The sequence below is a fragment of the Setaria viridis genome, chromosome 1 (genome assembly GCF_005286985.2).
Source record: "Setaria viridis chromosome 1, Setaria_viridis_v4.0, whole genome shotgun sequence".
Classification (NCBI taxonomy): domain Eukaryota; kingdom Viridiplantae; phylum Streptophyta; class Magnoliopsida; order Poales; family Poaceae; genus Setaria; species Setaria viridis.
Genome location: NC_048263.2, coordinates 7,094,562 through 7,108,772, shown reverse-complemented (window position 1 = coordinate 7,108,772; position 14,211 = coordinate 7,094,562). Strand labels below are relative to the sequence as shown.

General features: G+C 41.9%; 2 protein-coding genes across 5 annotated transcripts; both read left to right on the top strand.

Annotated features, from left to right (window-relative positions):
- Positions 1 to 260: 260 nt before the first annotated feature.
- LOC117861865 (formin-like protein 10) lies at positions 261 to 5,250 on the top strand. 3 transcript variants are annotated; one of them, XM_034745391.1, is made up of 8 exons: positions 261 to 418; positions 680 to 768; positions 997 to 1,188; positions 1,526 to 2,207; positions 2,285 to 2,759; positions 2,839 to 3,038; positions 3,934 to 4,169; positions 4,278 to 5,250. In XM_034745391.1, the coding sequence occupies exons 3-8, from the start codon at positions 1,033 to 1,035 to the stop codon at positions 5,097 to 5,099; spliced, it is 2,571 nt and encodes an 856-aa protein (XP_034601282.1). In that variant the 5' UTR covers positions 261 to 418; positions 680 to 768; positions 997 to 1,032; the 3' UTR covers positions 5,100 to 5,250. The 3 variants fall into 3 exon arrangements, with proteins under 3 accessions (XP_034601282.1, XP_034601288.1, XP_034601295.1); XM_034745397.1 differs by having other exon boundaries at positions 992 to 1,188; XM_034745404.1 differs by lacking the exons at positions 261 to 418; positions 680 to 768 and having other exon boundaries at positions 1,045 to 1,188; positions 1,504 to 2,207.
- A 2,175-nt stretch (positions 5,251 to 7,425) lies between these two features.
- LOC117848313 (zinc finger CCCH domain-containing protein 13) lies at positions 7,426 to 13,436 on the top strand. 2 transcript variants are annotated; one of them, XM_034729670.2, is made up of 11 exons: positions 7,428 to 7,741; positions 9,431 to 9,568; positions 9,672 to 9,705; positions 10,327 to 10,462; positions 10,548 to 10,604; positions 11,259 to 11,356; positions 11,464 to 11,535; positions 11,660 to 11,847; positions 12,379 to 12,524; positions 12,798 to 12,995; positions 13,177 to 13,436. In XM_034729670.2, exons 1-11 carry the CDS (start codon positions 7,519 to 7,521, stop codon positions 13,210 to 13,212), a joined length of 1,326 nt encoding a protein of 441 aa, XP_034585561.1. In that variant the 5' UTR covers positions 7,428 to 7,518; the 3' UTR covers positions 13,213 to 13,436. The 2 variants fall into 2 exon arrangements, with proteins under 2 accessions (XP_072148062.1, XP_034585561.1); XM_072291961.1 differs by lacking the exon at positions 12,798 to 12,995 and having other exon boundaries at positions 7,426 to 7,741.
- The last annotated feature ends 775 nt before the right edge of the window (positions 13,437 to 14,211 follow it).

Here is a 14,211-nt window from a genome sequence, read left to right as displayed (position 1 = left end):
AGGCCTAGGGCCCAACGAGGAAATGTTTCGATGGTGCAATGGGCCGGCCCACACGCTTTCCGGAGTATTTTCTTTTCATTTCCTGTCACATGGATGCTCGGCGCCGTGGCGGAGAAGGCGGAAACGATGCGGCAGCGCAGCGACGCCGGCGAGGGCGGCGGCGGGTGGCCATCGCCGGCGTAGAGGATAGAAGGTTCAGGGAGGCCTCGAGCATGCGCGCGTGGGGGGTGGGGGGGGGGGGGGGGGGGGGGGGGGGAGGAGGCGGGGGGCGTGCAGGTTGCTCTTGCCCCGCCGCGGCGCCGTCCGCGTGGACCGTGGAGACGTCAGGCGTGAGGCGTGTGTGAGTCGCCGCCTGCCCACGCCGCTCGACTCGCCTTCCGAAGCTTTCCCTTCCTGCGCGCGTCTTGGCTGGAGACAGGTACGGGGCACGCCTCCTTAGCTTTCCCGCTTGCAAGCTACAGTTTTCTATGCTCTTGTGGCCATGGCTTGGCTCCACCGGAGTAGCCTCACCAGCAAGACAATTTTATTACGGTGTTTGGCAACATCAAGAAACGAAGCAAGAGCTAGAGTCATGACGGGCAGAGTGCATTTGAATCTGAATCTGTACCGTCCAATAGTCCACACTCCGAAAGATACTGACCACGGCATAAAAAATGTTTTTTTTTTCTTTTTGGTGCAGGCAGATGCAGGCGCGCGTGCCGTGCCCAAGTCAACATTTCCTTCTCACACTGGCGGACTCCTTGTGCCATCCGGCCTAACTAGTCTCAAGTAAAAGCATCGGTGACCTTGATTTCAGCTCACTACTCTTGGTTTGTAAACAATGCAGTAGGATAGGACTTGACTCTTCTAGACAGTTCATACTAGCACACCTCACAGGCACCAGGCCGTCTCTTTGAACAAATCTAGCTAGTTTGGCAGCCAAAGAATCTCCTGTTACACTCCACAGAGACCAGAAAAAGCTTCATGTTTTTTTCCTTTTCTTTTGGTGGAGGAAAGGAAGAGGAAGAATGAGCTGATAGGAGGCATCAAGTGATGAGGAGCATAAGATTTGTGTTGCTACTCGTGGCGACTGCCACGTTGATCAAGCCATCTGGAGGAGTAGAGGCAGAGGAGGAGGACTGGGAGCGTTTCTTGCTGCAGTGGAGGCAGCATACTTCTCTTCCATTGCCGCTTCTGAATGGGGATCTGGTAAGCCATCCATACACTTTTTTCTTCGCAGCATTGGACAGTATAGATTGGTTCATGACATGCATGCTTTCTTCACACTCGAGATCTGCCATCTGCCATGAAATTTGCAATGAGTTCCTTCTGTTTCCTACAAAAAATAGTTCTTTGAAATTAGTAGCTGAACTGCTTTTTTTAAAAAAAAAGAGAGAGCCAAAAACAGGGGTCCTGCCCTTTTCTTCCTGTATTCTGCAAACTTTTGTGTGGTTAGCTTCTGCTTTTACACTTGGTTCTTCTGCGAAAAATGGAGGCATCAGTAAAGGTATACTTACTATGTAGGCTGGTTCGTGGCTGGATGCAGGTTGACAAAATATGGTCAATTTGCATAAGGGACATGGTTGGTGCAGAGGAAATATTGGGCAATGTACTGTCATTTGCTTCAGATGAACTGTTGAGTCATTCATCAGAGAATGTTTTGAAGACTGTGTTGTTTCTGGAGCTTCTAGCTCTTCTTTCCCATGAAAAGTTATCTACTACCTGTGATTGTATCCGTGCAAACTGCTTCGGCTTGGGAATTCCACAAGAACTCAGCATTGCATTGGGCACCTATCTTGAGAGCCACAAGCCATTCCTTGATTCAAACTTCTATTCGAGACGGCATTTGGCTGATAAATCAATTGGAGATGCTCCTTCCATGGCTCCAGCTTTTGTGCCATCCATGTCCTCCGGTGATGAAGTTCAGTTTCCCCAATCTGTTACAGAAACACCATCTACGCCTTCTAACTCTCTCAACATTGAACCTCCCAACCAACCTCATCACCATAAACCTGCACATAAAGGAGTGACTCCTCCATTTTCACCGTTGGAGAAGCATAAAGACTATGTTAAGTTAGTCTTGATTGCAGTTCTCCCGACAGCAGCAGTCTCATTCGTTGCTGCATTTCTAATTTTCTACTGCTGTGGATGCAACAAAAGCAAGGTCTCTGTCGGTGAGCAACGAGATGACCATCCTCTTCTTCACATGCAGTTGGCTAATGTGCCTGGTGAGGCAGTGTCCATTTTGTCTACCTATGATGGATTTCTTCGTATAGAACTATAACATGCTACATTCTACCTGCAGGTTCATCACCTGATGCTCATTGTCCTGCCAGTCCACATCACAAGGATGATAAAAGGGTTGGGTCTTCTAAGGCTGGAGTCAGCATGGGTCAGTGCTTTTCATGCTGTTTTATAGGATCATCAGACACCACACCAACTTCACAAGTGATTGGAGGAACACTAGAGAACAACGCCACAAGTGATGCTCCTAAACCAATGCCACCGCCTCCGCCACCTCCACCTTTGCCACCTCCTATCAAGAAGGCTCCTCCTCCCCCACCTGGACCCCCCAAAGGTTCAAAAGCAAGGCTTGCTCAGCTGTCACCTGTTGAGTCAAGTCGTTCTGAAGGATCATCTGCAGGCGAGCAGACCAGCGAATCATCTGAAGCCGAAGTTAATGCCCCAAGACCCAAACTTCGACCTTTCTATTGGGACAAAGTTCTTGCTAATCCTGATCAATCAATGGCATGGCATGATATCAAATTCGGTTCTTTTCAGTAAGTGTTATTATTGGCAATAAATTCTTGATACATTCTGTCTGCATTGTGCTTGTTTTTCACAAAAAACATTTTACAGTGTGAATGAAGACATGATAGAGGAATTGTTTGGTTATAGCGCTGGCAAAAGAAATAGCCTCAAGGACAAGGAACTTCCCTCCATGGATCCTGCTGCTCAGAACATTTCTCTTCTCAATGTTAAGAAATCATGCAACCTGGGAGTTGTTTTTAAGGCAATGAATGTCAGGGTACAAGAGATTCATGATGCTCTCATTGAAGGTATCTGTTTATCCACAAAGACCTATTCTAAATTCGCCCATGTAGCTTGCTTAACTGTATTTTTTTTTAAAAAAAAAGATACCATTCAGTATATCTCTAGATACAAGCTATTTACACCGACTTAGATGACAATTGGCAATACACTTGCAAGTGAAGTTTTTTAGAAAGCTGATGTGACCTGAAGGGTGGCTACTAACTTTTTAAAAAAATTCAGAAGAAAGCTGTGTAGTTTGTTTAACTGTATTAAGAAGAAAAACCCTTCAATATATCTAAGAATGCAAGGCATTTTTGCACAAACTTAGATGATGTTACACTTGTAAATGGTTTGTTTGGAAACTTTGCTGATGATCACCTATAGGCCATAGGGTGCTCACTACCTTATTAAGTTAATCATTCACATACAGAAAATAAAATTAACCTGAGTGAATATCAGGTAAGTTTTTTAATCTACATCGTGTTGGACATTCTATTCTAGCATATTATATTTGGTCCCTTTTATTTATGGAGGACTCAAGGAAAATTGCTTCAGATTATATATATTCTGCTTTTACATCTATTTATTTGCTGACATCAACATGAATCTGAAAGACGGAAACGTTCCCAGTTAGCCTGGATAGAATATGCATTTTGTTTTCTTTCTGGATAGTCCACTGTACAGACCTCAGTACTATGATTTTCTGAAGTTGTATTTTGTTTGTGAGCGTGTCCAGTTGCTTTGCTGCTTGTCGGTGTGGTTTTTTTCCTGCTCAGTCCATGTCGAGTCATCAGCCTCCTAGATGTTTTTGAGGATCCTTGTATGTAGAATTTTTCATTTAATTTTATTGACTTGTGATCTAGTTCTCCTGCAGTGCCCTCAAATTTTTTGACATTGTTTTCACCTCATTCTGTTCATAAGGGAATGAACTTCCTAGGGTGCTTCTTGAGACAATCTTGAGAATGAAGCCAACTGATGAGGAAGAGCAGAAGCTCAGGCTCTATAACAGGGATTTCTTGCAACTAGGCCTTGCAGAGCAAGTGATGAAGGCACTAATTGATATACCTTTTGCTTTCAAAAGGATCAATGCTTTGCTTTTCATGTCCTCCTTACAAGAAGATGCTTCAAGTCTCGGGGATTCATTCCTCCAGTTGGAGGTAATTGACCTTAGCACAGTTGTCTTCTTTTAAAATTTCGCTAAAAGGGGAAAAAACTCTCTTAACCTTTCATTGCAAGGTTACTGATACTACATCTGTTGTTGCCAGGCTGCTTGTGGGGAATTAAAGCATCGGCTTTTTCTAAAGTTACTAGAAGCTGTTCTCAAAACCGGAAACCGTTTGAATGATGGGACTTTCCGTGGTGGTGCTAATGCGTTCAAACTTGACACCCTTCTGAAATTATCAGATGTCAAGGGCGCTGATGGAAAGACAACATTGCTTCACTTTGTTGTTCAAGAGATCATCCGGTCTGAAGGTGTCCGTGAAGCAAGGTCGGCCATGGAAAGTGGAAGAAGTCCATCGAGTACATCAGATGACAATTCCAATGGATCTCTTGAAGTTGAAGAAGATGGTGATTACTACTCCCACCGTGGCCTTAAGATTGTTTCAGGACTCAGTACTGAGATGGACAATGTCAAGAGGGTAGCTGCACTAGATGCTGAAGCTTTGTCTGCCAGTGTGGTGAACCTTAGACATGAGTTGCTGAAATCAAAGGAGTTCCTGAGTGAAATTGCAATGATAGAAGAAAAAAGTGGATTCCGCCGCTCATTGGAATGCTTTGTGGAATATGCAGATAATGAGACAAATTTTTTGATGAAAGAAGAGAAGAGATTGAGATCACTAGTGAAGAAAACAATCCGATATTTCCATGGAAATGACTCTAAAGATGACGATTTTCGGTTGTTCGTGATCGTAAGAGATTTCTTGGTGATGCTAGATAAGGCATGCAAGGAAGTTGGAGCATCACAGAAGAAGGGTACAAATAAATTACGAAACAATGGCAACCCTACATCCCAGCCAACCCTACAGGAGCAACAGTTCCCTGCTGTTATAGATGACCATTCTGATAATTCAGACTCTAACGACTGACAATAGATAATGTAGATGTTCTTTTCTTCAGGAAACGTTGTAAAGAGAATCCATTTTGACGAGGAAATATGCTAGCATACATACAGATTTCACATACATATCTTGATTGATATTTATGGCTTCACGATATGGTTCCTAAAAGTTCTCTAAATTAGTATCTCTTTGTTGAGTTTGTTCACACTTTTGTCCTTAAAATCTAGTTTTGCATCACAATTTGATCCCTCATACGTAGGCAATATTTTACAATGCAGGCATGTAAAAGCTTATGGTGTTAGCAGGAGAAAAATATGTGCAACTTCAATCTCAACTTATATGGATTTTTTTTCTTGCATTTTATTATCTATTCTCTTTTTCTTGAAAGTGCAGGAGAGTTACACATTATTGTATTAGAAGGAAAAAATTACTATGCATTCTTATGGAGAATGCCTAAAACTAATACAAAACTGTTTACAATGTACTAAATTCTTAACCTAACATGGAAATGTGGGGCTTCGATACATATCACTATCTATTCCCCAAGAGAAAGAAATTCTAGTGTTTTCGGTACTTAGGGTGCTCCCATGCAACCGAGCACCTGCATGCGTTAGATGCAAGATCCACCGTGCATGTATAACGTACTATGGAGTGCGCTCAAATTCTGAAACGTGCGAGGGCTAAGATGCAAAATAACACTAGATGCACAACTCATCCATCTTGCACTGTGGGTCTTACGTCCAACGGATGCAAATGCACGGGTGCATGGGAGCACCCCAAACACCTGGAGCACTAGAACTTCTCTCTTTATTCCCCATCTTTCCATTCTTTTATTTTTTTTTCTTTCTTAGGCTCTTGCCCTAATCCGTTGTAGCTCGTTACATATATGTAGCCTAAGCTATTGGAATTTTTTCATTGCTTCCCAACTGATGCGGTGACGGTACTGACGCCACCGGCTCCTCCTCCTCTTTGCCCGACGTCAACATGCTTCATTCCACCTCCTCTTTAGACTCTAGTAAATCCTCCTTGCCTCCCTCGTCGTTGCCCTACCCCTACCTCTGTCTTTGGTGGCTTTTGTCACTAGATTCGCTGCCTCTTATTATCACCGTCTTGTGAACCCCAGCGCACCATGTTCATCCTCCACCACTTGTAGCATGTGCCCTTTTGCCCATGATCCATTCCCGCTCAAGGACCTCCCTCTAAATCTATGCCCTCGCCGAGAATAACCCCTAACCCTAACTTAGGTGGTCTGGTGAGCAACTCTTAGTAGCCTATGTGATGTACAATATTTTTTTGAATGAAAAGGGTATGAGTTCTGCCATTCAATCAAGAGGAAAGCGAAATTATGTTTCAGTTTTAAATGGTGAGCCATCATCGCACCAGTGATAGGAGAGATTACAGTGCAAGAAGATCCTCAAGACATAAAGCAAATGCTATTTTTTGTCCGTACCACTACGAAAGAGTTTGTTTTCGTTGGTCAACGCTCTCCAACTCAGTGTGTATGGCTACTATTTGGAAGATTCGGCCCCATTCTCTAAAGTAACATCAGTATATGGTACCATTTTCATAGGTATCTTTGATGTCAATATCTTATCTCCACAAGGTTCTTCGGTGCATCTAGGTTCCTACTCTACTTTACTTTAACCACCTGAGCTCGATGCTTGTTAGCAAGTTAGGCCATTTTCTATAACGCTAACACGATACACCATAATCAATGGTATATTGGAGCTCTTTTATTAGCATCGTTTTGTTTCTTTAGAAACTCTACAACCTGTAAACTTGTAGTCCGGTATTTTACACATATTAACTACACAACTCTAGAAAAAAAAACTATGGTGCCTGAATGGCAAACAAAAAGGAGGAGGAGGAGAAGAAAACGAAATCATCTTCGGCATTGCTAGCGCCCGGACGTCCAATAGGAATTTTTCCATCATACGCTCTATTGCAATATTAAAATAAAACATCTGCAATATCAAAAAATTATAGTTGTAACATTGAAAAAATATGCGAAAAAAATGACTATATCGTTCGACTTTGGGATAGAAAATTCCCGCTGCAACATGAACACTATGTTTCATGCAATATTCACTATAAAACATGCGAAAACAATAGTTGCACTATTGATATTTAACTGTTGAAACATACCTCGAGGCGTCCAATTTTTTTAGATTCCGGTCGAGGCGTCCAATTTTTTTAAAGATTCTGGACGTCCGTAGCATTACCGAATCATTTCCGAGATACTTAGCTACAAAACACAACCCCAACCACTCGTTAACGATCGGACGGCTCAAATAGCGCAGCGCGGCTAGGGGCCTAGTCTCGTTATCTGCCGCCCCGTCGCCGTGCCGGCAGCATTGCGCGGAGCCGCGGACCCCAGCTACTCTTCCCCTTCTTCGTCGCCTCCTGCTAGGGCTTTGCGCCTCCCCTCGAAACCCTACCCGCCACCATGCGCGACCGATCGGTCGATCGCGAATTCCCCAGCCGCGAGCGTGGGGATCGGCCGCCGCCCGGGATGCTCGGCCCTCCGCGACGCGGGCCGGCGTACAAGACGAAGCTGTGCGCGCTGTGGCAGCGCGGCGGCTGCTCCCGCGACACCTGCAGCTTCGCGCACGGGCACGCCGAGCTCCGCCGGTTTCCTGGCTCCCGCACCTCGTTCCCTCCCCGCGCCGGTATACACATCCCTTTCTCGTGCCCCCATTCTCCCCTTGTTCGTTTTTTCACTTGAGTGTTTATCTTCTGAGATCAGATCCCCATAGGGGCTTATGGCTCCTCTTGATTGGGAGGGCTCGTTCTATGAAATTTCAGCGAATCCTCTTTCTCGGGTTGTTTTGTTGGTAGGTGTAGATGTATGGCTTACTAGATGCAGTCAGTTGGTGTGGTTAAGTGAATAGTATCGCGGAGTACAGTGTCAGAAACAGCTCACTTTAATGTTAAGTTTCAGGAATTCTGGATCCTATGATGAATGGTTTGGTCATGTAATATATGAGATTTATGTGCTTCTGAAGAACACGACACGTGGCGGTATGAGATGGTTGGTCATGAAATCCATGTGCTTCTGAAGAACATTAAATGGTTGATGGTATGCGGTTTTGGCGTGCCATGCAAAAAGGGAAATGGTATACATGGCAAGTTACTGAGTTGGATATCAATAACAGAAGGGAAGAATTAGGTCAGTTTGGCCGGGATAGAGATTGACAGAATGAATATATTTGATTGGATCATTTATGGATGGCTGTCTTTGGAGCTTTAAGGTGTTATACACAGACATGGGTGTGGGTATCAGTGTAGGACTAGGGTGTGGGTATCCGATTCGGCAGATTTTTTTGGGGGCACGCCAAATAACACATGGAATCCAACACGGGTGTCAAAATCTGGCATTGGTGTGGGGTGTATGATTCAGCAAAAAAAAAAAAAGGACACAGGTGTCTAAGTAACAGATTTACCTTGGGGTTGTTCATAGGGAACTTTATTCTTGCTTCATGATTTTTGTAGTAGTGTGCTTTCTATGTTTTCTATTATCTATAGTGCTTCTGTGAGTTGTTAATTTTCTTATATTTATATCAGTGCTTGAATTCAACCTCAGTTGCTGCAGATAGAAAACAATTCTAACAAGTGGAAGCTTGTTGCAGAATTAGGTGGCATTCTTACTGGTTGTCTTTTGATTTAACTACCATTCGAATTAGCAGACTCCTGAGCAGATTTATTAGACTCAACTGCTGCCAGAGGATAATACGACCTTTATATAGATTCTTCACTTGGTATTTCGATGATTTGTTGTGACTAATGCTTGTCCTATATCAAGAAGTGGGCATACCAGTATCTTGGATGACGACTCCACTGAATGATGTCCATATACATTTGATGTGCCATGACCATGTGATTAGCAGCTTTACCAGAAATCCTTGAATATTGTGCATCAGTTAGTTTCATTGGGAAGCCTGGTAATTGCAAGTCTCTGCGGAGTGTGGAAGATATCTGGACAAATGATAGTAGATTTATATGGGGATATTGAGATTATAGAAGACCTCAACTTGTCATAATTGCTATTTGAGGTTGTTCATGGTGCTTCCATCAATTTGATTTGTGACAATCAACATTATGAGTTCAGTATCATCTTAATGGGTGCATCAGTGGTTCCATACCATATTTTGGTATCTACCCATGCATTAATTTTCGGCCCTACTTTGTTGTGGCTAGTGGTATTATACTGGAGACCCTTCTACTTATTGCTTATTGAATTATCTTGTAGCTCAAAGGTTGTGGTAAGCTTACAGGTTTATGGGTGACCTATCTCCATATTGATACATTTTTCGTTCAGTATTGTATCTTTCCTTGTATAACATTTGCTCTATCTTTAGGGAGAAGAGATTATAGAGGCGGTGACTTCAGAGATAGGTTTGATAGGAGGCGTTCGCCTCATAGGAGACATTCCCCTGACCGAGATTCCAGGGATCATCGTCCCTTTCATGACCGAAGACCAATTTCTCAAGAAAGGGGTAAGGAATGCCTTCTTAATCTAAAATCTGTATTTACATTTTAATTGAACTCCGTGTCCGTCGTGTATTTAGGTTACTAAAACTTTGAAAATTTTACTTGCAGAATCTAGCTATTCACGGTCCCCCAGCAGGAAGAGGTATGGAATGCATTCCAACAAATGATTAAGTCACTCAATTGTGGATATACTTTGACACATTTGTCACTGCTCATACTTTTTATTGTATATTTATTATCTACTGTTTCTTTGTTATCTGCCTTGTTTCTGTGATGCAATTTCCTCATTGTTAACCCATTTGATATTTTGGATCTCAAATAGCTTTCAAAGCTTTATCATCGAACAATATGTTAAAACATCCTCTCTGAAATCATAATTTTTGTTCTTGCCAACTCGCAGTTGTGGCGTTTAATTATCAAATATTATGTGTATCCATTGTATTGACATAAGCATGTAACATGTGTCCCTATAGAACATGAAAGATCATTTTTATGTTTTATTTTATGTCCACAATTACTAAATCATGACATGCGTGTTATCTGCTTGTGGTTATCTAATACATTCAATTCCTAATGCACTTCTCAAAAAAAGGTCAGATCTACTTTTTACAGATAAAATTGCCTTTCTGTTAAAATGCCCTGAAGAACTCTTTTTTCATTGGTTTCTTGGGTTCTCTACCTGTGTTGAATATGTGGAAGACTGAATATATTGATATTATAATTTATGTTTCCACTTTCTAATCTCTCTCTCTCTCTCTCTCAGTGAAAGGAGGCATGAGAAGAAGCCTGATGATGGAGAAACCAACTCATCTAGGAGTTTGAGTATCTCCAACAATAATGATGATAGAAAAAAGGAGACACTCTTAAGTGGTGATGACAAAGAGGATCAAGAAATACAGGTCTGGTGCATAATACAATGTATAGCTGCAAGTCATCTTTGGGGCACCCTGTCATTGTATAATTAATATTAAGATCATTCTGCAGCTGAAACAAATAAGACAGGATATGGAACTTCTGCGTGATGATAAATCTCACCTGGAGGTCAGTTTCTCTGCTTTTACTAGTACAGCCAGTGAACTGTGTGAGCTTTGATGGTAATTTGGAAAAGATGATGCATGTTTTTTATGCATCTACTACTACATCGGCTAATAAATTTGGTGTATCTGGAACTTCTTAAATGCAATAATTAATGCTTGGCTATTTGCTATTGTAAGGTTAACCATTCCATTCATGAATGGAACATTGATGTGTACATCATCTTTAATGGCTTTATTCAACAAATTCATTTTAGCGCGTTATTTTGGGCGCTGCCTTCAACTACTTTTTGCTGCTTGTATCTTTGTTCATTGGAGAGTGTGTGTCCAGGATGGTTTAAACTTATTGACACATATCCAATGCCATAATGGTTTAAACATTTTGGAGTGTTTGTAGAAGTTGATGTGTGCTTGTAAACCTTGCTTTGTAATGCCAATTGCCTGCTACTATGCAAGCATTTCTTTTTTAGCGTCTTTATACATGCTTTATTTGGATGATGTTTCTTTTAGTTCCTCCATCCATGATACATTTTGCAAGTTATGATTGGCCATATATTCTTAGAACTCTTGATAATCTGTACAGTTCAATGCTTACCCTTGAAAATAGCTCGATCTGGTGTAAATCTGAACTTGACGCTCATATTAACTATTCCTCTTATAGATAATTTTGGATGAGAAGAATGCAGAAGTACGCAAGATTTCTAGTAGAGTAAATGATCTTGATCTGCAGCTAAGGAAGGAGAAAGAGGAATGCCACAGGTACTTATACAATCAGGCACATGACAATGGCATGCCTCTTGTTTATACAAATAGCTCCATGGTGTCATCAAGTATTATATTGTGACATTATTTTATGCCCAATGTAGGATGACCTCAAAAATAAAGAAGTTCATTAAAGCTCATGCTCGCTTTTTGAAGGCACAGGAAGAATTGAAAAGGTAAATATTGTGTTTTTTTATCACTTTTCAACCAACAATTGGAAAACATTTTGACTTAGTTTACTGCACCATTTCACTTCTATATGTACATGATTATGATTATAGACTAATTGGAGCTGTGCAGGTCACAAGCTCGTTTTGAGAGACTCGGTGATTTGCTTGCTTCTGATATTCTGAAGCGTGGTGCTAATGAAGAAGTTTCCAGTATCAACGTTGATGAAGATCCAAATGGGCCTTATGAAAGGAGCCCAAATGCTGCTACAGCTAAGAAGAGATCAATCCTGTACTCAACAAGTGAAGAAGCAAAAGCCGGTGGGTAGATTAGTCTGTCTCTGAATCAGTGATGACTATGTTCTCTTATAGTGCACATTATTATGATGTGAATCTTTTAAGTAACATTTCTTTCTCCTTGGTGTCAAAGTACTTAATACTTGGAGTCTAAGTGAGCCCCTAGCAACCAAATCTTCCTCTGTTGAACTTCAAGCATTGGAATGGATGCCATAAGTTGGCTACCCTGAAACACTAAATGAAGTAATCCCTCCATTTCTAAGGCATTTTAGAATTTGAGTTACTAGCTTTGACCATCTTGTCATATGAAAAATTGAAAATAATTAGTTTATGATAGGTACTTTCAAAATGTAATATATATATATATTTATGTATGCCTATTTACCATAGTACTTACTATAGATTTTGAATGGTCAATGTTGCTTATTGGAGACCTTGTCGAAAGGGAGATTTTTTTTTTCATTTACATCTCAATATCATTTCTTGCTCTACGTGTTTAAAAATACATATTTTGTATCAATTGTGGTCTCATGTCTAATGTTTGTTCCTTTTCAGTAAAGAAAAGGAGAGAACGAGATGCAGAATTTGATAAACCAAGCAAGGGAACTGAGCCAACAAAAGGTTTATATTTGAAGAAGAAATTGTGGGAAGATGAAAAGGATAAGATAGGCAATGTAGTTTCCTCAGCCAACACTGACAAGGTGCGGTGTTTCTCCTGTATTAACTCAATTTTCTGAAGTTATGCGTATTCTCTAGCTGGTATAGTTGAATGCTCTGTTTGGACAAGAATTAGTGAAGTTTAAGGTTGAGACCTCATTGCCTTGTTTTCTCTTAACTGTTAAGACGACTTAACAAGAAATTATATAGGTTTCCTTTATTGATCCTGCTAGCTCATTTTGGCCCTGTTGACATGATTCAAGCTCTGCGTAGTATTAGTTCAGACATTTATTGAGTAGATATTTTTAAACTTACAGGTCAAAGATTCTCCAGTCAAACATGTTTTGCCCTCCACTGGTATGGCTGCTCATGCTGTGGATGATCTATTTGAAGCTGTTGAACTGGAGGATAGGCATGATCCGATAAATGCACTAATAGAAAATGATGCTGGCGATGAAACTAGGTCGCCTGCTATGCCCCCACAGCCACCACCAGTGGTTAATGCTTATGAGCAGGTGACTAAACTTGCATCCTACATCCTTAGAAGTAAAGATAGAAATGTAAATTTGCATCCTGCAGGAAATGACAAACCTTGCACATACTATTACACTTTATTGCACTTCAAAACTTGTTCCCAATTTCTTTCAGTAGATCTGCTGAAAAGTATGCTTACAGTTTGTTTTATTTCTTTCCCAGTATGAGGGTGATGATGAGGAAGTCGACGTGGAATAAGTGCTGTGTCGAGATGGTACTGGAATAAGCTGTTAGCTATTGCCTGTGTAAAGTCTTATGTAGTTGGTGTTGGGAATTTACCTTCTATATAAAAAAAAAATCTTTAGTGACACCTTTAGTGGATGCGATTTAAGCTGTCAGCTATGTGGAGCTCAATTTTTTTTCGTGAATGTGAAACCCTGAATATCCTGCTACCTGTACCTAATATATCCCGTTGGTGTAAATCTTGTCAGTTCCCTGGTGCTTTGTGACGCTGTTTCGATGTGTTCTACTCATGCCGTGCTGCTCGCGGCATGTGAATACTGATGTTTTGTGAGTTTTATTCGGGCCGATGCGATTGATCTCCGGTTGATGCTGTAGGTTGCGCCTACCGCTCACCTCCCTCTTCCAGCACGTGGACGACTACTCATGGTCATCCACCTGGAACTGCCGGTGAATTAGGGTTTGTACGTTCTTCTGCTGCAAGTGCGATGCTACGACGCCTTCATATAAATAAGCACCCTGCTGCCTGTGTTAAGCCACAGCATTATTGATTATCCCATTCAGTTGCCCTCTGTGCACACCATTCAGTTGGCCTCTGTGCACACCGATGGGCCCTCCAGCACAAGCACAAGCTGTTGCTCGTCTCCCTTTGCGCGGCGTTGCAAGCACGACATGTCAGCGAGCTCTAGCATGATTTGAATGGATCGGAGGTCGCTACTGATCGTACGTGATGTCGCAGCCTGCATCTACCTTCCATTTCCATTTCTCATGTAGCACCTTCCAATTTTTTTGTTTTTTAGTCCTTTTTGCGAAAGATTCTCACAAATACACCCCTGGCGGAACTAATTCCAAAAATGGACCCTTAGCTTAGCGCCATCCACTTACGTCTCGGCGTCAGTCATTCTGGCGCCAAGCTCCATACGCAGCTGCTGACGCGGATGCCGACGTGACCGGGGCTTGGCGCCATCATGGATGGCGCCAAGCCTTGCGCCGTGGATCTTGGCATTAAGCTTGGCG